At 37.3% G+C, this 23,944-nt stretch overlaps 1 protein-coding gene across 3 annotated transcripts in view; it reads right to left on the bottom strand.

The window, feature by feature from the left end:
* plcb1 (phospholipase C beta 1) overlaps positions 1–23,944 on the bottom strand; it is a 47,750-nt gene that overhangs the window by 5,022 nt on the left and 18,784 nt on the right. For 2 of the 3 annotated variants that reach the window (XM_065255045.2, XM_065255053.2), the window contains 28 exons: positions 21,886–22,026; positions 21,474–21,553; positions 20,702–20,755; positions 20,541–20,616; positions 19,627–19,727; positions 17,466–17,641; positions 14,516–14,662; positions 12,760–12,917; positions 12,244–12,326; positions 11,580–11,664; positions 11,317–11,503; positions 9,150–9,226; positions 8,787–8,883; positions 8,612–8,696; positions 7,999–8,123; positions 7,764–7,918; positions 7,032–7,196; positions 6,838–6,937; positions 6,650–6,754; positions 5,294–5,409; positions 4,382–4,517; positions 3,812–3,865; positions 3,114–3,333; positions 2,837–3,017; positions 2,116–2,192; positions 1,951–2,040; positions 248–305; positions 65–151 (listed from right to left, as the gene is read on the bottom strand). In XM_065255045.2, coding sequence (XP_065111117.1) covers positions 65–151; positions 248–305; positions 1,951–2,040; positions 2,116–2,192; positions 2,837–3,017; positions 3,114–3,333; positions 3,812–3,865; positions 4,382–4,517; positions 5,294–5,409; positions 6,650–6,754; positions 6,838–6,937; positions 7,032–7,196; positions 7,764–7,918; positions 7,999–8,123; positions 8,612–8,696; positions 8,787–8,883; positions 9,150–9,226; positions 11,317–11,503; positions 11,580–11,664; positions 12,244–12,326; positions 12,760–12,917; positions 14,516–14,662; positions 17,466–17,641; positions 19,627–19,727; positions 20,541–20,616; positions 20,702–20,755; positions 21,474–21,553; positions 21,886–22,026 — 3,216 coding nt within the window. Of the gene's footprint in view, positions 1–64; positions 152–247; positions 306–1,950; positions 2,041–2,115; positions 2,193–2,836; positions 3,018–3,113; positions 3,334–3,811; positions 3,866–4,381; positions 4,518–5,293; positions 5,410–6,649; positions 6,755–6,837; positions 6,938–7,031; positions 7,197–7,763; positions 7,919–7,998; positions 8,124–8,611; positions 8,697–8,786; positions 8,884–9,149; positions 9,227–11,316; positions 11,504–11,579; positions 11,665–12,243; positions 12,327–12,759; positions 12,918–14,515; positions 14,663–17,465; positions 17,642–19,626; positions 19,728–20,540; positions 20,617–20,701; positions 20,756–21,473; positions 21,554–21,885; positions 22,027–23,944 lie in introns of those variants that run through there. The other variant, XR_010527891.2, reaches the window with a different exon arrangement.

The raw sequence follows: 23,944 nt of genomic DNA on the forward strand, positions 1-23,944 counted from the left end.
TTACTGTACATATGTAAAACAGCATTATCATGACCACTAATAGTAAAACGCAGTAAATTCATACCTTGGGTTTTTCATCTAGTATTTGTTGCAGAATGCTCTTGTGAGTCTCTATCAGCTTCTCGTGTCGTTTGGTTTGGGCATCTTCCAACTGATAGATGATAGAAAAGAGAAATGAATGATAATGAGTGACATCATCATAATCTTATTTACTTTAAGATGACAATGATTGAAGAAACTCTTTTACCCTCTTAATATGCTGTACCACTTCATTGACATATGACCTGTTGATTTCCAGTTTCTCTCTAAAAAATAAATAAATAAAAAACACTTCAACACAAATTCTCTCACAGATACAGATAGAGAGACAGGTGATGCGATGTGAAGTCAGGACAGACTGTTGTAGTGTTGAGATTGTTTAACAGTGTTTTACTGCCATCTAGAGTTCACTTTATGTACGATTCTTTCCATTTCTTATATAATCATTGAAAAGATCTCCGTTTGATCTGAAGTGATGAAAGTTTGGTTTAAAGCATAAGACTTTTAAAGGAGATTACTCAAGTCCCTAATTCAGTGTTAAACTATAATCATTTAGAAAAGCACTTATTTTTCTATTTGTGACCCGACGCTACACATGTTTGAAGTTGATTGAGTCAGCAAAGTTGATTTTAAGAAAAATCCACTTAAAGATTTTTTAAGGTTCAAAAACAAAATCACAGCATCCATACCTTAAAATCACTGGTTAAACTAATAGATTTGGCAAACAATATCTAGAGTAGGCCTAAAATATATGTTAAACTTTTTTCTTTTATTGTTTACTTGACATTGAGACAGACAGCTTTAGGATCTACTGTAATGTAAGGATCTAATGTAATCTTACACATCAGATCCCCAACAGTTGAGCAAACATTGACTTAAGACATAACAGATTAATTCTGTCAGTCAGCGGGAGGAAAATCGTTTTCATGTCTTATCTCTCTTAACTCATTCCCCGCCACCTTTCTTTTTTTAAGTTGCCCGCCAGCATTTGTGTTACTTTTTTCCAAATGTTTTACAAAATGCCTTCCAGGAAACTTTCTTCTAAAAATATATAAACATACAAATATATGTGATGAAAGAAAAGACCCTCTGCTTTAAAAACAAAAAAACAAACAAACAAACAAACAAAATGTGAAATTTCATCCCATCTATATTTTTCTCTGCTATAAACTCTCAAATATGGGTATTTTTCTTAAAAAAAATTTTTTTTAGCAAAAAGCTGAAATAATTGCATTTTTGTGAAGGAATGTAGTTAGAGATCAGATTATCAAAACATACACAGAGTTTAAAATTATTAAATAACGTTTTGGTATTGCAGATTAACATAAAAATTAATCAGGAACACGTTTTTTATGCAAATGTTTTCTCTTAATTAACGAGATAACTCGTCAATGGCCAGGAAAGGGTTAATAACTATTTTAACATGAAGCAAGTCCTGCACTTTATTCCCTAATTCCTGCATTTTTTTAATCCGAAACCAAAATGTCAGACGCACAGGTGGATGGAGACACATCTTTGTATTAGATTAACCATTTAGGACGTTACACCTCTCAGAAAACATACAAATAAAGATCATTTTAAATGTTTAATGACTATTTAGAGCATTGAGATCGCTAGACGGGGGCATAATTGACTTATTTTGATAAAAAACACAATTTCAACCAAAATCGACATTTATACTTTCTTTTACCTCTAGCTCAAAATAAGACGGTGCGCATTGCGACTCATTTTGCCAATACGGGTAACATATATTCTGTATTTCTAAGTCCTGTTCCTAACCCTAAAATATAATGCTGTATAAACTTTTTCAACATGTTTCCTCAAGGATTTTGTTAAGTCCGCATGAAATTTTGATGAAAGTCTGTGGTTTTGGTGTATTGACTCCCTCATCTGTGTGTTTTGAATTCTTACTCTTCTGTCAGATGTTTCTCTTTAGTTTTGGCTTCGTTCAGCTTCTCTTGTCTCTTCTTGTCCATTTTCTTCTTCAGTTCTTTCTTCTCTCTGTAAAACACAGACGTTACAATCAGCTCACGAACATCTCAATGAAGATGCTGGTGATATTTGTGATCAACTCACTTCTCACACAGTTCCTTCAGCTTCTTCATCTGGTTGCTTTGACCTTCTTCTGCGATGACGGTGAGCTTCTCAATAACCTACGAATACAGCAGCGCTTCATAAATAAATCAACTTCTGCCCAATAAAGCTCACCACCAGAGGAAACTCTCCATGTCTTGTCTCATTCCTCATTTAAACTTTCAAAATTTCCAACGGGAGTTTCAATCCCTAAATTTTTATAGATGGGCAGACTGTAACGTCATCAAATCACACCTTAGTATGGGAATACACGAAATTGTTTAAAGGTGCAGTGTGTAAATTTTAGAAGGATCTTTGGACAGCAATGCAATATAATTTAGATAACCATGTGTTAAGTGTTGTACAAAGACCTTACAAAATGAACTTTTCTGTTTTTATTATCTTAGAATGAGACATTTTTATCTACATACACCACAAGTCCCCTTACATGGAAGCCGCCATTTTGTGCCATTGTGCTTCTAAAGTGGCTCTAAATGGACAAACATATAGTATATATAAGTAATACAGAGCGTGTCTTTCACTACGTTGTCTCAGACGATGACATGTTTGTCCTCTGGCGGCTACCGTAGCTTCTCTATGTGCTTTGAAAAAGAGGGGTGCAATTCACCACCTCACCAGTAGATGCCACTAAAATCTACACACTGCACTTTTAAGACTGCAGGTATATACTTAAAAAATAATACAATCATTCCAGGAGTCTGACCTGTTTGATGTGCTCTTTCTTCAGGTATTTTTCACTGTAATATTGTTCCTGACGGAGGTTCAGTAGCTGCTGTTGTTGTTGCTCTTTCAGTTCAGAAAGTTTCTGTCGGTTCTCCTGATCCAGATTGGCCACCTCCTGCTCGAAGAACGAAGGTCCGTGTTCTGGACTGGACGACAAACACCTGTCGACAGACACGAGCGTATCGCCTCAGCACAGAAACCAAACAATGGTTGGCGTGACGGAACACAGGGAGTAGAAGAGAAGAAATGGACCTTACCTCCTCTTACCGTCTCGTTTGGCAGATTTCAGGAGGACGGCGCGTCTGCGCAGGTAATCGTGCTGGAACTCGTTGTATTTGGCCGTGTGTTCTTTGATCATCTCAGTGGTTTTTTTGTGATGTTTCTTCATCAGGTCCTTCATCTCTTTGTAATGCCGTCTCTGTTCCCGGACAAACACCTTCTGTTGCTTCACTTCCTCTATGGACTGAGCTTCGATCTCTGAGGAACAAACAGACAGAGGTTTAAAAATTTGTTTTTCGTGTTCAAGGAATTACTTAAGTTGTTCATCAAAAATCTTCATAATATACAGTGCACCTTTAAAATGATGATGTCCCATAGAGACATTATATTCAATGAAGGTACTAACATATTTTTAAATTGTGAATAACCTGTTAATATATATACTGCATGTACTGTATGTTTACTAAATGTTTTGATGATCACAAAAATGTGTGATCTGTTCGCGTTTGCTTTAATTTTTAAAATGAGTTTTTACAGACAAAGTCATTTTTTTCATGATAATCAGTTGGAGAGTATAATGACACCAGGTGTCCATGTATAAAAACTCCTTTAATGGAATTTATTGAATGATTTATCCGGCAATTTCAAAATGATATCCATGATTTCAAGCGCAATAAAGATTTGGACTACATTTCTCCAATAGCTGATGTACAGATGTATGTAAAGTGTTACTGACCCGTGAGAACGCTGTGAATCAGATCTTCAGTCTTCACAGCCGGCTTTAATGAGCCTGAAACACATACAGAACTCAACAGATGAGATTTATGCTTTATAATATTCAGTCCCGTCTTTTCTCATGAGTTTAGTGCTCATATTATGCCCATTTTCAGGTGTGCCTAGTGAATTTTTAGCTCATAATACATTTACTATAGCAAAATGCCCAAATTCGTGTCTGTACCTTTAAATGCAAATGAGCTACAGCTCCTCCCCCCTTACCAAGGGGTGAGCACTTTTGGATAAAATTAGATCTGATTCCTGTGAACACAGTCTGGGACAATAATATCTTTAGCTGCAAAAAAATCTTTAGGGTAAAAATAACCAGTCAGTCAGTGGATGTGGGTGGGGCTTTATCAGTGTGACGTCACATTTACAAGAGAATCAAAAGTGCATGTCTAATAAGACTGCTTTAGTTTAATGGGGATTACATTTTTTTGATTGTAGGGTTATTGTGTTCACACACTGCCAGGACACATTTATGTCCCTTTAAATAGAGTCAGCATGATGTGTTTCATGATGATGTTATTACCTGTGGACTGTGGCTGTGCGCTGATCTGAGAAGCAGGTTTAGGAGCGGCGCTGGGCGTGTGACTCAAGCCGTTCTCTATTGGGGCGGGTCGAGGTTCGGTATTAACTTCTGAAGGGTGTTCAACGCTACTTTCAGCCTGAAGAACAAGAACTCTTTGTTAGATCTTGAAAAGAACATCTCTCTGATTTTCTCAACATCTCTGGTTTTAGCTTAAGGCTGACTAAAAGCAGTTTTGCTGACGGAGAATAAAAAATTACTTCCTATAATAATTCACATGTAAATGAATGAGTAATGTGATGCTGGAGGTCTTCACGGGTCCACTCGGACACAAGTCGAGCATAATATTAGTGGCCTCAGGTAATTTAAAATGAATGTGTTTTTGCCGAACAGACCTGAGAAGACCCAAACTATCTTGCATGTGTGCGTCAAATCCAAACCCTGCCTCGGTTTGCCAAGAGCGCTTGAGAATTGTGTGGCTGGCGCTATCATTTTTATTGAGCTTGACCTGTCAATCAATTTTGAATGCATATTTTAGCACATTTGACCTTGATGTCTGTCTGACAGGTGCGAGGGGGTGCACACATGTCAGTGCCGTATACATTCGGGTCCAGTCGGGTTAAAAAAATTGCCACTGGGTCAGGTCAGACACAGGTCCTATTTGCTCAGGTTCATCAAAAAATATATTTATTCACCTCAGGTTCGGGTAAAAATTTATTCGGGTCTGGTTTCATTTTTTTTTGGACCAGAGAAGACCTCTAGTTCAGAGTACTGTAGTAAAGTACATTGTAAACAAAAAAACATCATTTTAGATTCAACCTCAACATAAAGAGTAAACTTTAAGGAGGTACAGTGTTTCACCTGTGACACCCAAAATATTGATTGTTTCCAACATGAATGTGAAAGTTTTCATACCTCTTTGCTGTCTTTCTCTTCTTCTCCTTCTTCTAGAGTCAAAGCAGCCAGTTGTTTGGATCTCTGCTCCATTAAGTTCACGTATCTGATCGGGTTGGAGAGCGCTTCAATAACATCTGTGCACCAGACAAACATTATATCAGTCAAATCAAACAAAACACACAACAGAAAAGACACATTTATTTAGCAAAAACACAAATCCTGCTAGCAAAACTATGTTTGCATTAACTCTTTCCCTGCTAATAACAGGTTATCCACTAGGTGGAGCTCTTAGCCAACTTAGAAAACACTGAAGCATCCACTGATCCAAAAACAGTAAAAATTTGGTGTTTGTTTTGATGATTGCTCTGAATCTGAAGTCATTTACAAAAATGAAATTACTATTGAAGAAACCCATATGTAAGAGGTTATAAAGAGACCAAAATGTTTTTTTTTTTTTTTTTTTTTTTTTTTTGAAAACAGAGGGTCTGTTCTTTCATGTGATATATTTGTATGTTTATATATTTAAATAAGATAATTTTCTGGAAGACATAAAAACGCTGGCGTGGAAAGAGTTAATGTATGCATATATATTTTTATACACACACTTTTACCAAAAGTCTGACAACTGCTAAGCAGTTGTTGGTTGAAAATAAATAAATAAAAGGAGTGACATTTTCTGTATCACTATATGAAAAACACAATCCAATTCAATATTTTGTGTGTTTACCTTATTTTCAATGTTTAATTTAAATCTTTTGTTTTAACCTTTCACTTGTATTACCCAGCCATCAATTTTTTTAAGTGAAGACATCAAGACTTTCATCCAAATGGGAACAGCGTGTAAACAAAAGTGTGAAATGCTTTTGAGAAGGTCAGTGTTGTTTTTCCTCTGTGGTATAACACATTTTAACTATAGCAAATTGTGAAGAGATGCATTATGGGTATTGTCTCACAAGCCCTCAGCTATTAGTTTAAGAACGCAAATGATAATCAGCATTGGGAAAGATTAAAGTGATCCTGAAAAAATAGCAAATCAAATCTGTGATAACTATATTAATTAATTATTTCAGCATAGAGTCAAAGGAGAGTATTATGTATCCAAGATGGCAATTTAAAATATAAAGAATAAAAAATAATTAAATTATATTTGTTAAATTATATTTATTATAAACAAAACTATACATTTGAAAATTAAAATGTTTGTTAAAATTAAAGTAAATATGAAAAAATAGACTAAAATTGGCTTGCAAAAGAGATAATAAGATAATTTTGCTGGTACAAAAAATTATAATAAAATAATAACACAATAACAAATGAAGATGTTTCAGAAGACCCTCGAGAAGCTAAAGGTGATAATTGTTGGTTATTTCTTACCAGCAAACGTATCCGGTACATAGTCCTTGACCTCAATATACATAAATAAAGCTGGAAGAGTCAGCGCTTGATTCTTTTCATTTCTCAGACCAATGTAACGATAACCTGAAAGAAAATGTGACACGAGAAATCCTCATTTGCATGCAGACAACCAAAAACAAAAAGTAGCATAAGTAAGACTAGTTTACCTGGTCTGATGGCGGAGACGGGAATTAAACGATGACCGATGAACTTTCCACCTTCTTCAAACACGGCTATTCTCAGGGACGCAAGAGTGGGCAGAACGATCTTATAAATAAACAACAACAACATTATTTACTTCCCCTGCGTACCGCTCAAACCATCTGATTTACTATTTGAAGGCACCAAAAATATCCTTTACTTTTTTGAAGACGATGGGCTCCTCGTCCCACACAGGATTGATGGCGTTGCCTTGGGACGTCTTTGTCTTAAAAGCTTTACGTCTCGTATCAACGGGAAGACCAAACATGTCAATCTCCACATAGACACCCACCTTCTTATCTGTCAAAAATTGTCCTGATATGATCTATTGATAAAGACAAGAAGATATAAATAAGAACAGAGAGAGACAGCGAGTCATGACTCTACATTGACTCACGCGTCTGATCTGATGCAACAATAAATAAGAGCAAAATAAAGAGGCATTATAAAACACTCCACATAACTTCTTGTTGATGCAAAAAAAAAAATGCAAAAAACCCTATCTGTTATTTTAAACAGAATTAAACCAACATGGACGTGCAATCTTCCTCATAAACCATAAGAACTAAACTTGGTTTAACTTGAATCAGTCAGCTTTAAAACCAATAAAGACCTTTGTACAATATTACTTGTTGACTTGTAAAGCATTCAAGTATTCACCTGGTTTGTGCCAAACACATGTGCGCAGTGAACATTGGCAATTTAACTAAACAACAACAAAAAAAAACGAACTATTTTTGATACTCTCTTGATGTCCAACGTGTATCTTGGGTTTCAAAGCAAATCAGCAACATAAGAAACCACTTACGAGCTTTCCGATTCTGTAATATGTACTATGATAAAGATCAGTGTCTGGATTTAAGCAGCAGATGACCGATACACCGCGTCTAACCTTTACTGATAAAGTATTGGCTACGATCCCATCCACTGTGCTCTCCGTAAACGGATCAAAATTCTTATCCGGCCGTCTCATGAATTCCGGTTTCAGTCTGTAACCGCTTTTCCCGTTGTACTCGTACATGCCCAGATTGAGTTGCATGGAAAGATCTGAAACAGAAGGAGAAAGACGAGATTAAAACTGATGTTACGATATTTTTCCTTCAATTTTTTACAATGCATCTGCCTACCAATGGTCTGGAAGTTAAGTGCTACGAGCTGACAGCCGGCGTTCCAGAAGACTTGTGGCATGTAGTTTGAGGAATCCACACGCGTTCCTTTAGGATAAATTCTGCTCAGCTGAAACTTGTTATATCTACATGCACATGGTTAAGGTCAAAGAGTACTGAACTAACAGATGTGTAACCACTTTGATAGAAATGCACAACACACAGTAAGATTTCTAAGATTTATGTATTAATAAATGCTGTAACTGACATAAACTAAGATGAATAAATGCTGTGTTAACAAATTCAACCTTATTAAAAAGATTTACTGAAATTATTAAAAATAGATACAAATCAAATAATGTAATGTTTTCTATCTTATACCTTTGTTACAATGTTTCTGACCCAAAGCTTTGTTTGACTTCAGGAGTCGTAGTGCATTAAATGTCATATTAATAATGTTTGCCCTGCATAAATCCTGACAGCCGCTGGCATGGACATTTTTGTGCAGGACTGTGTCAACCTGACAGATTTGATCATCTAGGTCATAAGTTTGCATGAATAATAGATGAATCCGTCTCTCTCTCTTCCCATCATGAGATATGTGGGTTACCGTACGATTCAAGATAAAGGATTCTCCACAAACTCCACAGGTGTCTTTGTCAGCTGCTCCAGTGCTTTTGTCTCCACAAACGATGACATCTGATAACTGCGTTTCGTTTCTGACAAACACATACAGGTACGGAGGTTTTAGTGACGTCTTTACTTTGATGGGATCTCGGTTAACATGCGGCCACATGTGATTGTCTTACTTTTGGAAATCTCAAAGGAGTGAAACTTGGTTGGCTGGATGTAATTAACTAACGTGGACATTTCTTCAGTGGCGAAAGCCTCGGACCCAGCCGTTCCCTACGAATACAGCAACAGATTTAACTTACTAAAACCCATTTAAAATGAATAAAGTCAAGACTATCACCCGCTTTAAATAATGAAACTACAGTAGTGTTTGACCAATGCATAACAAATGATATACTATAAGTGTATTTACCGTACCAATGTACTGTAATAATCTTACATGCCACACAGGTCAATGTCGATATAAAATTGGCTAAATATTGACTCATTGCTTATTTTAACCTACACAATGTACGTGACTGAGTAAAATGCTTTCTGACCTCATCCATTGATTTCTTGCAGTCATCGTCTTCATCCTCGTCCTCATCGTCTTCATCTGCATCCACCTCTGCAGACGCTGAACAGAAACAAAAGAGTCTTTAATCAAATCTGATTCACATTCATCACAATCATGTGCAGTGATTAATCCAGACAGGATAGCATGAGATGTGAAGACGGAGATTAAGTTTAGTTGTCAAAGTCATGAAGAATTGCATGTGACGTTTAAATGTGATAATCCATGAATTTGAACAGCAAAACATTTCAAAGCGATCGAAACCCATATGCGGTTATATTTCCTCTAGGACATTAATAAAACATTTCAATGCCATTATTTTCTTTACAATGACACTTCATTTGTTCAAGCTTCACTTCAGCACAAGCTTTACAATAATGGAAAAAAACATTCAAGTCAATCTGATAGTAATAGGCTGAAATGAAAGTTGTCACTGTAGGATCGTGCTGAGTAATCCCAGTTAAAATCTCCTCGCATCCATCACCACAACACCTCCATCAGACAGAAACACAGCCCACATCTCTGACCCGCCGAGGGTCTCCTGCTACCCAAACCGTCTGAAATGTCACCTGCTCCCCATGTTGCTATTCACAGAGACTGGTGGGAGTTAATAGACTGTGTTTGTTATTTGTGCTCGGCTAGCTAAAGATATATCAGGAAATAAATGTGTGTGTCTGCACTTCAACCCTGTGGTTTTAATACAGTACATGCTTTATAAATAAATGTAGCAGTCAGAGTGTCCTTTATATCTCCTGATATATCTCCATATCAGCAGGATTGGATGACAGATTTCTATTTGGGTAAAATAAAATCTATATCTACTTTATATACTGTTGGATTAGATAAGCGATGCTGTGCAGATTTGTTCTTTACAGTAGTAGGTTTGACTTGCTAACAAAAATTATCAAATATTTACATTTTGCAATTTAGCAGATGCTTTTATTCAAAGCGACTTACAAAAGTGAAGAAAACATGGAAGCGATTTAAGGCAATAATAGGACAAGTGGTAAAATACAAAGCTTCAACAATTTAGGATGTGTTCACACTACTTCGGTTCAGTTCTCTTGGTTCTTTTGGACCAGACCAAAAACAAAAACATTAGCCGATCCGCTTAGCATTCACACTTGCAAAATTTAACATTAAATAAACCTAAAGGCATTAGGATAAGGTCACAATCTGATCGGTCAGCTTTTATGACGTGTGTTTTGGCGATGGATTTTGGACACCATCCAGTGTGCTTAGCTGAACGTGTTATTGTATGCTTGTACATGTGAGGGTATTTTTACACTTGGAAAATTCACAAGAGCTTATAAAATGTATAAGAGAGTCAAAATAAAATATTAATAAACAATAATAAATCATAAACACTTGTCTGATGTTAAAACATTGTGTAAGTCTGCAAGATTATGACATGTATCTTGATATTGAGCACTGAGGTGTGAGGACCCAATTTAGTTTTTCAAGGAGTTTTTATTATTATTATTGCAATTATTATGATCGATTACTAGATTTTTACATTATAGTTTTGAAATGTTTTATTACTTTCTGTGAAGCGGCTGTATTGTAAATTCTGAACATCCAAAACCAAATAATATCATGTAAATAAAAAAATTATGGGAGTGAAAAGGTGTGAGGCCAAAGGACATGTCAATGTATTAATTTTAAAATCTTTGATTCACCGCTGTATTAGGTGCCCAAACATATGGCATAATTGTTTCACCCCAATTGTAACCCCCAAAACAAATTTTTATTCATTGTGCAGCCCCTAACATTGTGTGATTTTGGGGGTTGCATCTTATCTTCACTTTGTGTTTTTAGTTCATTTGGTCTGCGTTGTAATCGGTCCGCTTTTTTGGTGTGGTTCAAGGTTCTGGTGGTAGCGTTCACACCTACAGTACTAAAATGAACCGTAGTACCTGAGCAATCGCACAAAAGTTTGTTTTAATCAAACAAAATCTATCATGTGTGAAATAGAAAAAGTAGAGAACAAAAAAAAAAGAGAGGAGTGGGTTTATAGTTATATATAGTTTTTAAGATTGCTCTTTCCAGCAGTGAGGAACAGTGAATGTGAATGAAAGGGATTTCTGCCATTTTATCAAAGTACCCACAAGGCACCGTTCATTCACCACCCGCAGGATTTTGGGTTTTATTACCTGCAGGTCCTGCACTGGGTGATGACGGTTCAAACACACTGGACGAATCACTGTTGGTGTTGGACGTTTGCTCAGACAGCTTCTTCTTTGTGTTTCCGTCTGATGGTTTAGGGTGAGATTTCTTGTTCTTGATGAGAATTTTTCCCATGAGCTCGTGAGGACTCGGCAGAGGAACTCCAGACTCCAACTACAGAAGAGAAGCTGTGATGAGACACCGATGAGACGGTAAAGTGTGTCAATGAATATGAGAATCATAAACTCACAGGATATTTCTCAAGGGGTTCGGTCAGCAGCGCGTCTCCAAATATCGATCTGCAGTATTCTGCCATTTTAGCCTGCTGCTTAGGACTGAGAGAAACACAACAGCAAAAACTCTTTTCAGTACATCAGTGTTTTAAAAAAAAACTGAAAATCATGAAATACTTGTTTTTAGAAAAAAGTTCTTCTGGTTTTAACCAAATTCAGGCATAAAAACCACAAAAAATATTTGCCAACGTAGATAGAAAATAAACTCAATTCAAGAAATGTTTGCTGACATCTCGTGCAATTTCTCACTTCGCATGGAAATACATCTTGAAAACCAGATAAACCCTGAATAAGGCAATGATTTTATTCCAGGTCCCTGACATCTGCATGCATCTTTTCCCCAAGAATCTACGCATCCACCTGTGATGTTATTGAAATGAAATTGCCTGACGGCGCGCGCACATCATGTCATCTTTGATTTCATACAGAAAATAAAGCGTCGGCTGCGCGTGACGCCTCACTGGAGAACAATGATGACTGCAGATTAATGATGCATTTCTGAGATGCTATAATCTCTTCACTCCTCGTTGCCATAGTTGCAGTCGGCTCTAAAGATCAGCGGCGCTACGAGCCGAAAGTAAGAGTGAGCTCTGGAGACACGCGGCGTGCGTCCACACTTACGAGTCCACGTGATTCTCAAAGGACAGGATGACGGGGAAGGGAGACGTTTTAAAAGCGCACTCGGCGATAGCTTCAATCACCTCCTGAAGAGAAAAAACAGATTGAATTTAAATGAGTTTACTTCAGTAATCCAAATAAAATATTTCAAGGCACTAAAGGTGTATAAGATCTTTTAAAAAAATCTTAAATGCATAGACAACACACTTGTAGTTGCATTTTCTATATTACTGTGTTTTACTAAAGGCTATATAATCGTAATATTTTTCCTCGGATATATACTTTAATTGTAAAATGTGATACAGGCAGAAGATACTATTCTATAAACAAAAAAGTGAATGTTGGAAATTTGGGATTCAGGTTCTGTATATATCTGTTGGGCATCTTTAAGCTATTGACTGTAATATCACAAAACCTTTGATAAACCACAGACTAAGTAATTTAAGCAGTGCAAGACTTCACATCTTAACCCAAACTCTTGTGTTAGTGTGTAAGTGGACTGTGGAGGATCCGGTTCACCTTGAATGAGATCTCAGATGTCATGGTGAAGCCGTGGGTGATTACCGGCTCCTCCTCTGCCGTACGACCCTTCCAGCAGTCCAACTCCACACAGCGACAGCCGGACAAAAGCGTCTGTCTGTACATCTCCACGGAGGAGTTTCCTGCTAGCTGACCCGCTAGCACACACACACACAAAAACACAGCTGTTATACAACAACTACTGTAACATGCAATTTTATCCTTATTGTAACATGTTTTCTTTATTCATGTGAACATTTTAAATGGGATAAATGTGTTGCCTTATAAATAATTTTGCATAAAGAAATTTTGTTGACTATTATTTTATATCGTTTTCATTAAAGGGTCCTTGCAAAATCATCTTATTCCTGTAGTACATCCAAATGTTGTTTAAGCAATAACAAAAACTAAAACATTTATTAATCAACTGTGTGTTACATGTGAGGTATGTGCATTGTTTCCTGTGGGATGTGTGCTGTGTTACTTATGAGATATGTCATGTGTTACATGTGAAGTATGTTTTGTGTTACCTGATGTATCTGCTTTGTTACGTGTGAAGTATGTGCCGTGTTACATGTGAGGTACGTGCTTTGTTGCCTGTGTGTTATGTTACCTATGTGCTTTGTTACCTATAAGGAATGTGCTGTGTTACGTGTGTGTTGTGTTACGTTTGAGGTGTGTGTTGTGTTACCTGTGAGAAATGTGATGTGTTACATGTGAGGTATGTGCATTGTTACCTGTGTGTTGTGTTACCTGATGTATCTGCTGTGTTACCTGTGAGGTGCATGCTGTGTTACATGTAAGCTACCTGCTGTGTTACCTGTGAGGTATGTGCTGTGTTACCTGTGAGGTATGTGTAGTGTTACCTGTGAGGTATGCGTAGTGTTACCTGTGAGGTAAGAGTAGTGTTACCTGTGAGGTACGTGCTGTGTTACCTGTGAGGTATGTGCTGTGTTACCTGTGAGGTATGTGCTGTGTTACCTGTGAAATACCTGCTGTGTTACCTGTGAGGTATGTGCTGTGTTACCTGTGAGGTACGTGCTGTGTTACCTGTGAGGTACGTGCTGTGTTACCTGTGAGGTACGTGCTGTGTTACCTGTGAAATACCTGCTGTGTTACCTGTGAGGTATGTGTAGTGTTACCTGTGAGGTAAGTGTAGTGTTACCTGTGAGGTACGTGCTGTGTTACCTGTGAGGTATGTGCTGTGTTACCTGTGAAATACCTGCTGTGTTACCTGTGAGGTATGTGCTGTGTTACCTGTGAGGTATGTGTAGTATTACCTGTGAGGTATGTGCTGTGTTACCTGTGAGGTACGTGCTGTGTTACCTGTGAGGTATGTGTAGTGTTACCTGTGAGGTACATGCTGTGTTACCTGTGAGGTATGTGTAGTGTTACCTGTGAGGTATGTGCTGTGTTACCTGTGAGGTACGTGCTGTGTTACCTGTGAGGTACCTGCTGTGTTACCTGTGAGGTACGTGCTGTGTTACCTGTGAGGTATGTGTAGTGTTACCTGTGAGGTATGTGCTGTGTTACCTGTGAGGTACGTGCTGTGTTACCTGTGAGGTACCTGCTGTGTTACCTGTGAGGTATGTGCTGTGTTACCTGTGAAATACCTGCTGTGTTACCTGTGAAATACCTGCTGTGTTACCTGTGAGGTACAGGATGTGTTACATGTGAGATAAGTGCTGTGAGGTATCTGTGCTGTGTTACCTGTGAGGTATGTGCTGTGTTACACATGAGGTACATGCTGTGTTACCTGTGAGGTATGTGTTGTGGGATGAGTTGATGAAGTAATGAGACAGGGGGTAAGTCATGTCTTCACTCTGGTCGAGTTTTTCTGGAGGTATGACACTGTTCTCCTCACTGATCAGATACCTCGCAAAGCCCTCAACAGAGATTTGCCCTGTTTCACAAATGACAAGTTAACATATAATCAGTATTTTCCCCTGTGTACTTTCTAAACAAATGGACCCGGCTTATGTTTTGTTTGGACATCATTTCCCTCTAAATGTTGCTACATACAGGAATGTTATACATTATGATTAAATGTTGCCATAATCTGGAAGCATTTTCTGACAGACAAAATTGAAAGAGATCCACGTTTATTTTCCCTCAGAAGAGAAAATGATCCCCGTTCCTTTCGCACCTAAAGTAACAACTTGTCTCTTTGAGTAAATTAGCACTGCAATTGCAAAGAGACTTCAAATTAAACTCAAACTGGTAGATCAAGACTCACTAAACAGCAGTCGCAGCTGAAGGGAGACACTCGGGTACAGACGTCCCCCGTGACTATTCTCACTGGCAGTTTACATTTATTAAACTCATTCTTCGCAGAGCTCTAAAGGTAATTAAGCGTGGCCCTTTTCTGATAGCAGGAAGGCGATGTGCAGACTCAATGAAATGTTTCAGAGGGACCGACACCGTTCCTGTCATTCCAAAGCAAACAGCCTTTGATTTACACACCAAAATAACACAAACCACCTTTGCTGTGCCTGAAAAGGGGAGTCAAACGGTTTTTAAAGACTACAATTACTGCAGCCGGCAGATATTCAGCAATTGTCTTGTCGGGTTAAATGGAGGACAGAAGAAGAACGCTGATAAGATTGTAGACCGCTGTCGCAGCACTACAGAAAGAAAAACTATTGAAATCATTTTGGTTTTATCTTGCCACCAAGCCATTATTAGTGAAAGGAGAGCTAAACCAGTTAAACCATCTGACCAGCTAACACATCATAAACTAGACTGAATATGCATTTCCATCAGAGAAACACGTTTTACTGACAACTCAAAGTGAAGCAGCGTGGGCAATGTAATCCTGCCAACACCGATCATTTTTGCATTTACATACCAATTGTTCTTTCAAATCTACAATCAATACAATGCATACCATATGTGATGTGGTCGTTTGACCGTCCTTCACTCGTCTTTAAGATTCGACTAAGAAAATAGAGTTCGTTATCTGTCTGACATGAAAGTGTCACATCTAAGGAGCCCACTGATCATCTTTATCTGTCTCTATAACTGGACCCTCTGGTCTCAATGTGTCCAATCAATCACTTGTCACAAGCCGGCGGCCTCCCGCACATTATCATCCAGTGACCTGATCTCCAGTTTGCCCGTGGAGCCTTGTGCTCTGAGAGATATAAATAAACCGGCTGGGCTGCGCCGTCTGAAGGCACGGACTGCATCTCGGGAGTTACTGTTGCTATGGTAATGAAACGAAGAGAAAGGTGGAAAATGTTACAATGAAACCAAAACTAAATCTAAAGGCTAATTCACACTGATCCCATGAATGCCAACAAATACCGACATACACCAACATTCAAAGTCAGCTGATGGGTTTGGAACGAATTTGTTTGCAGGCGTTCATCTATGTTTGTCAGATTAGTGGGAATTAACCTTAAAAGAAAGTAGCCTTCGCTTCAAAACTGGTTGATTATCTTTAAAATTATGCACCAATAAAACAATACATTGTATAAAACATCAATATTATTTACCCATGAATAATCTGCTAATAATTGCTAAGTTAAAATCAGACATGCTATTAATAAGACATGCACAGATATTACATTTTTCACAGATTTATTCAGACTGATACCTGCCAATACTGATATCAATAGTTAGGTGGTTATATTAACTTGCATAACTGAATTTTTGAAGATTACATTTTCTAAATAATTATTTAATCATATATAATGACCATTAATATTAAAGATTAAAGATATGTTTCTTTGCATTTTCTATACACAGAGCTCAAATTCATTGCATTTTTCTTTTATTTTTTGATTGACAGATTATATTGGGCATGACTATTCGTTGTTTTTAAACTATCGGCCAATGGCCAATAGTGTTAAAAATTGCTTTAATTGACGATACTGATTATTGGGTGATATATCGGTGCATCTCTACTTTTAATAGATTTGGCTTAGTGCTCTCAAATATAAAAATGGATTTTTGGACTTACCAAATATAACCTGTTTACTAAATATATTAGACACGTTAATTATAATTGTAATGCATTGTTTTATATCACCAGCAAAATCATTGTTGTGTACATAATGTAAAGCCGTAAGATTTGAGCCCATCACTGTTAAAAACATTTATAACCTGGCTGTCCATCAGCAAAAACTTATGAGGGTTTGGATTTAATAGATAACAGACAGTATTTGATTATGAATCCCTGACAACTTGCACTTACATCGATGTGACACCATAAGGGAAAAATTTCCTACATAATAACCTGAAATAAACAATTACATTAAAAAGCATTTATTAGCGATTAATACATAAAAATCTCCAATCTCAGCTCATTCCGCTCTTTGGTTACACTGTGTTACCCTTGAATCTTTACGACTGAGATTGTCATCCATGAGTAAAACCATCATTCTCTCCCAAAGCCCCTTAAGCTCCCAACACAGTCAGCTGACTTCTACGGCAGTATTTAGTAACTGAAATGAATTCTCATACGTGTCTGATATGAAACACTTTATATAGACTCGCAAAGCTCATTGGGTATTTGACTCAAAATCAAATGCAATGCGTTCTGGGATTGCCTTCTCTGCAAAAGAGATGCTGTCTTAAAATCGACCCAAATAATACCTTAGAGACAAAATAACCATGTGCACCACCTCACAGGTGAACCTATAGTGCCCTAAAATGGCAGCTCACTATGTTTGAAAGACACAGTGCTAATATCTCACACTGACCTTTCTGAATCATTTCTGGGTTCGGCTCAAATTTCTCCAAGAGCATTTGGGCTTGGTCGGGCTTCAGTGGTGGGTACAAGATCTCATTGAGCCGCGGGTCTCGTTGTTTGTTATTGATGAAGTCAGTCATCTGATCCATGGTGAGATAGTTTGTGTTCTTTGCACCACTTGCACCACTGGACAGTGAGAAAGAGAAAGAAGAGAGAGAGAGAGAGAGAGAGAGAGAGAGAGAGAGAGAGAGAGAGAGAGAGAGAGAGAGAGATCCAATGTAGCAGTCACATTTTGTGAATTCAGTGTATTGATAATTCATTTGTCAATGATGACGTCATATTGCCTTCCAGCATAATCAAGTGTGAACAGAACAGTTTGTACAAAACTTGTTTAACACTGAAAGTGATGTGATTTATTGCTTGTTTATGTGTTACGCTGCCTTCAGAACAAGTTGCTACATACTTTGTGAAGTACATTTAGGCACTCAAGTATGGATAAAACAAATTTTATATATTTCTTTTTTATCTTTACTCAAAAATTAATTTTTTTTTTTTTGAAAAGTTGAGTTTATCTTCAAGGTGCTCCTTCAGAGAATCATGGGAAATGTTTTGTTCCCATCTGTTGCCCAGTTAACCAGCTATACGAGAAGTATTTTCTAGCAAGCCTTATCTCAGTTATTTATTACAAAAAGCATACTAAACTCTAAATGCGGTAGAGGCATCAAGCACGAGTGATTTCAATGCTAAGTCAACGTGAAGATGCGTTGACGCGCGTCTGGAGGTCTCACGGCGTGAATGGGGTGTTTAGCGCAAATTGAGTGTCTAGAGCAGTACACGCGAATGGTGCATTTGAAAAATTGTAACTTTGGTGGATTTTTGCATGGATTTTTGGTGTGAACCCACAGTACAATACAAAACAATACAATACAATACAAGTTTATTTGTATAGCACATTTAAAAACAATTTAAAATTGACCAAAGTGCTTTACAAAGACGAGAAACAAAACAGTGACTCTTTCCCCACCAGCATTTTTTTTAAATGCCAGTCAGCGCCAGCATGTTTTATGATTTTCAAAAAAGTTCATATTAATATTATTAAATATATAAACATACATTATATCAAATGAAAGAACAGACACTCTGCTTTTAAACAAACAAACAAAATAAAACGTTTCATCAGATCTTCATTTTTTTCTCTTTATCACACTTCTCAAATATGGGTAGGTTTCTACAAAAAATACCACAGTTTGAGCAAAAAGCTGAGATAATTGGATTTTTGTGAAGGAGTTTTGTTAGAGATCAGATTCAGAGCAATGATCAAAACATACACAGAGTTTAACTGTTTTTGGATCAGTTAATGCTTCAGTGTTTTATAAGTTGGGCAAGAGCGACACCTAGTGGAAAATAGCGGAAATATAGATTGCCGTAAAAACTCGTCAGGCAAGCGTCATTGGCAGGTAGGGCTGGGGGAAAATAGATTTTTCGATTAATCTTCCCTTGAATCGATTTTTTCTTTCATATTTATTTCCCCAAACATTAAATGTAAGATTAACGTTAATCTAATAACTAGTCTTCTCACTAGATGTCACCCTTTTTTGCCTTGTGCGATGTTACCAAGGAGCGAGAGGCGAGCCATTCATTCATTCAGTGATTAAAATGGCGGTTTTAGGTGCTTCATCAATAAAAAGTCAGAGGTATGGAAGCATTTTAGATTTCGCAAGCAAGACGATGACGATAGTATTGTGGCTTTTAATTTCTTTTTATTAATTACCCACTTGTAAACTGCTGTTCCCTGTTCTTTTATATTAATATAGTATTTGTATTAAATCTATATTCATTGAGTTGAATCGAGAATCGAGTATAAAAACCAACCAGAGAACCGGAATCGAAAATATTGAACCGAGAAACAAAATGGAATCGATTTGATAGCTTGTGAATCAAAATGGAATCGATCTGGAACATCTGAATTGATACCCAGTGTTTTCTCTTAATTGACAAGATAACTTGTCAATGGCGGGAAAAGAGTTAATTGACACTCCTGAATTTGACAATTTGCATTTGTAATTACAAAAGATGATGGTGGCATTCATCGCTTATCTCACACATCCATGAAAGCACTCACCAGTCAAAATTGAAATAGTTTACTACTCCATGATGTAATAAAGACTTACAGATCAGTGAAGATTTGGTTAATCTCAGATCGCGGGCAGAGGTTGTTGATAAATGATTTGTAAACCTCAGGGGTTAAATCCTCCAGAGGGATCGAGTCGTTCTGAAGTGACAAAAGCATACAAACAGTCAGACACTTCAATCCACATTAATACTTCTACATGCATCAGTTCTGGACTTTGATAATCTGACTTTAATCTTACAGCTGTATTTGTGTACCGCACACTGACAAATCCATCAAACACTCCATCAATCATCCGTCATCCAAAATATCTCTGAGGCCCAACCAAAAATAAAAGAGGCGAGCATTTGATGACACGTGTCTCTTGTTAAAAACAACGAGGTAGCCCCTAAACTGAATGAGTTTCTCCTAACCTGACACGGAATCAATTGGATTGTTACGACAAACCCAATAATGGATGAAGCTGTCTGAAAGCAAGCATAACTCTCGCTAAACATTCATCTCTCGCAGTAAACATTCAAAATATTCAAGCGAGACAGGCGGTCTGAAAGACCAACAGCACCCGAGGCTGATTAATGCTTCGCTGGTCAAAAATATAAAAGCAGGAAACAAAAAAACATGAAAGGTTTGAGCGCGGGTGAGTCAGACAGAGAGAACGGCGTAGACGATCATTTCTCATTAACTACACACTTTATTCTCCGCGGCCCTCCGGAGACCTTTTAACATTATGGATTTTCAAAATCTCTCCATGCGTAGCGCTCAACCTGAGATTGACCGTGAAACAAATAAGACTCCCCTTAATGCACGTCTACTCGTGCATCTCTAGAAAGGTGTTGCACATTGATTTGAACGGACAGGTTTTTGGGTAAAAGCGGCGCTTCACTTCCTGTGAAAACATGAGGTCTTCCTTTCTGCCAGCGGGATTCTGGAGCAATTATCTGAACATATGCTCACCCGGCCGGACGGGAGGTTACAGCTCTCCAGTGCCGTTTCCAAACGCTTCCGGTCAGCCGAAAACATACGAAATATGCTTCATAAAATAGAGAGAGATAAAATGTGAGCAAAAAAGATCTGATGTATAGTATGAATATGACTGAGAAGAGTTTCTCTCTTACTTTTTCACAGGAATTCGAGACTCCTGATTGGGCTGCAGTTTGAGTCTCGTGTAACTGAAAATCAACCAAAAATATTTCACATAAACATTACAAAAGACATTCACACGATGTTTGTGCCTCATATCCAGTGATTTATATAGTTGATTGGTTTTCTTTGCATGCAATGCAAAAGACATGCAAGTAAGAAATAATTGACAACTGGCTGTTGAATTATAAGAAAATAATGCACACCGAAGGTGGTAAGGTCAGGTGTGTGGTTTACAGAAAAATAATCAACACCCATGTAACATTTCTCAACCAATCAGAATAAAGCATTCAACAGGCTCGTGGTAAAAAAGATTTATTATATTTTTTGTAAAATGTAACATTTTTGTAAAATCCTTATTTATCACTGTTACTGTAATGGCCTGATATAATAATAAAAAAAATATTGAAGCTTCAACTTCTTAAATAAAATGTATTTTTGAAAATTTCAAGCATGCTTTGTTAGCACAGAATTATGGAGGGCATTTTCTGTACATTTTGAATAAATTAAAAAAACGATCAAATGAAAACAAGATGAACCACTTAATTATAGAAAACTGTACCCAAAATTGAAAATAAAAAAATCAAAATTTTGAAATAAAAATGAAAAATTGAAATAAAAAAAATGCTAATTATATTTACCTATATAAATTCCGAAATATATTTTTGGCCATTTTTGTATCATATAAATATGTTTGAAACTATTTATGGGAAATGTGTGACTGAAGTGTGAATGAGAGTTTCTTACGCTTTCTCCAGACACAACTCTCTGCCCATGTTTTGAGCGAGTAGATTGGACGCCAGACTAAAAAGCTCATCTGCCCACTCCTGTATGACACAACACAAATGAAAGAGACACTTCTCTCTGATACTCAGACTAACATTTATGATGACCACATTACTCGATAATGAAAGGTCTATCTGCATTTTTATAATTTAATAATTACATTTTTATTACCAGTTTGTAGTTGAAAACTTACATTTTATTTTTCCCTTTTGCAACCAATTTTTTTGATAGTTCTGTTTTCTAGTTTATATTAGAAAATATTATGCATTTGGCTTAAAGTGTATTGCAAGGTATAAAATTATCATGTGATTTAAACCCATGACCTTTTGCGCTGTTAATGCAATGCCACACCACTGAGCTACTGTATGCTGACCTTGGCGACATCCTCCTGAAAGGCCATGAAGTTTAGGTACTGTATATTGACCATGTCAGGACCCGTCACCACTGTTAACATTCTGTTCTCTATCCGTCCCACAAGATTCCCGACATCCAGTAGCTCTCGAAGCTTCGCCTCCTGAGAGAGAGAGAGAGAAACAGAGAGAGACGGGGATGGAGGGGGGGAATAATGTATTCATAAAGCATCTCAACATAAGCCACTAAGCCTCTTCAGCTGCTTAGCTCTTGTTGTGATTTCATCCACAATCATTTCCCATAAGCACTTCTATCTGTCCGTTAAAAACTCTTTCTGAGATGCTAAGCATCGACGGTGATAAACAGTTAACCTCACGGGAAACTCACTGTCATCACGCTTGAAGGAAATAAACTGCACGGAGACACGAGAGATTGGTGTACGGTGTTTCTTCAAAAGAACATTCTGAGCTATTTAGAAACAACATGTTTGGTTCGGAGGTTTGGCAATGACAATTTCCTCTCCTGTTTTTTAAATTGCATAACAAATGACAATTCAGAAAGAGAAACTAGGTTCAATTTGAAAGAATCGAGGTAATTAGCTTTAACCAGGACTAGCCTTAGTTTAAATAGGAAATATAACTAGTTTTAACAAACATGCCTTACTAAAATCATTACTTGTGTGCATTTTAAAGCAAAATAAAGGGCACTGATGTATTTTAAGATATGTCCGTGGAAGACGTTTTCAGTTTGGACAGCTCTTAAATTTATTTTAGTCTAGGACTACTCTAGCCTTGTCGTCGAAACCACCCCCATATGTAATAACTGTAAGCTAGCGTTTTAATCGCCAGTGGACTTGTGAAAAAAATATATAATTTTTTGTCATGTCTAATTTATTAATGACTTCAAATCATCTCTATTAAAGAGTAAAGAACCAGTTCATTCGATGTTGAATAAAATTGCATTCACAGTCTACTTACTGAAGTTTCAATCTAACTATTGAAGAAGTATACCAATAGGAAATGATCATCCCTATGCCCTATTCCCTTGAAAGATTAAAACTCTTGAGGATTAAACTCTAGAGGGAGTTGCGCAATTGTTTCTCTTGCACAATTGTGCCCTTCGGAGGATGTACTATACTGTTTTGAAGGCACCCAAAACACTGTGACAACTGCGCTGACTACCAAAACACACTTTTAGCCAATCAGCAGTAAGTGGCGTGTCTACTAACTGACATTGTTGCCTGGGTTGCTTACAGTATGTGTGGGGCGGGTCTATCAAATGAAGGTCCAGATTCTATTGGGCTTGAAAAGTCTGAGAGTGTTACTGCGCCGAGTCGAAGTACTCCCAAAAGTGCTGTTCCGCCATACAATATAGTTCCTCTTTTAAATCCGCTTAGAAAAGCACTACGTTTTATTTTGTACCACCAAACTTGCTCGTATAACTACTCGTCTTAAATAGGAAAAACGTTGAAAAGTGGTACCATTGAATGAATGGGGCTAAGCTAAATGCTATCAAAGTGTGGCAGCGCGCTCCAGCGCTTACGTGCACGAACTAAGATGATAGAGGGATGTATCAACTCTTCTTAGTTAAGGTAATAACATATTTTAATATTGAAAATGAGTAGACTATTCCTTTAAATATTGATTTGAAATATTTTATTTGCTCATTTTTAACAAATGCAGACCTTTCAAGAGGAAAACGTGTTTACTTTCGGTTTAAAGATAAGACAAGATGTTCAAATATCACAAACACACTATTAGATAGGGCTGATTGATAAATCGCCTGTGATTGTCATGTGCATCTCGTCAGTAAAGCCGGTTCCTTGATTAGTAGTAAATCGGCAACACCTGCTTTCCAATGGAGCGGCATTTACTACACAAAGCCTTATTTCACTGACCAGCTCGGGCATATCGCATACATATTGCAGGTGATATGTCCCTGATAATGAATGTTAAAGGTGTAGCAGAGGATTTTCTCGGATTTTAGAAAAGAACCGCCTTCTCCACTTTTTAAAAAAAAGCAATTGCGCAACACTTCGATTGACAACTAGGAGGACCAACAGTCATGATGATCCACCCGAA

The sequence above is a fragment of the Paramisgurnus dabryanus genome, chromosome 17 (genome assembly GCF_030506205.2).
Source record: "Paramisgurnus dabryanus chromosome 17, PD_genome_1.1, whole genome shotgun sequence".
NCBI classification, from domain to species: domain Eukaryota; kingdom Metazoa; phylum Chordata; class Actinopteri; order Cypriniformes; family Cobitidae; genus Paramisgurnus; species Paramisgurnus dabryanus.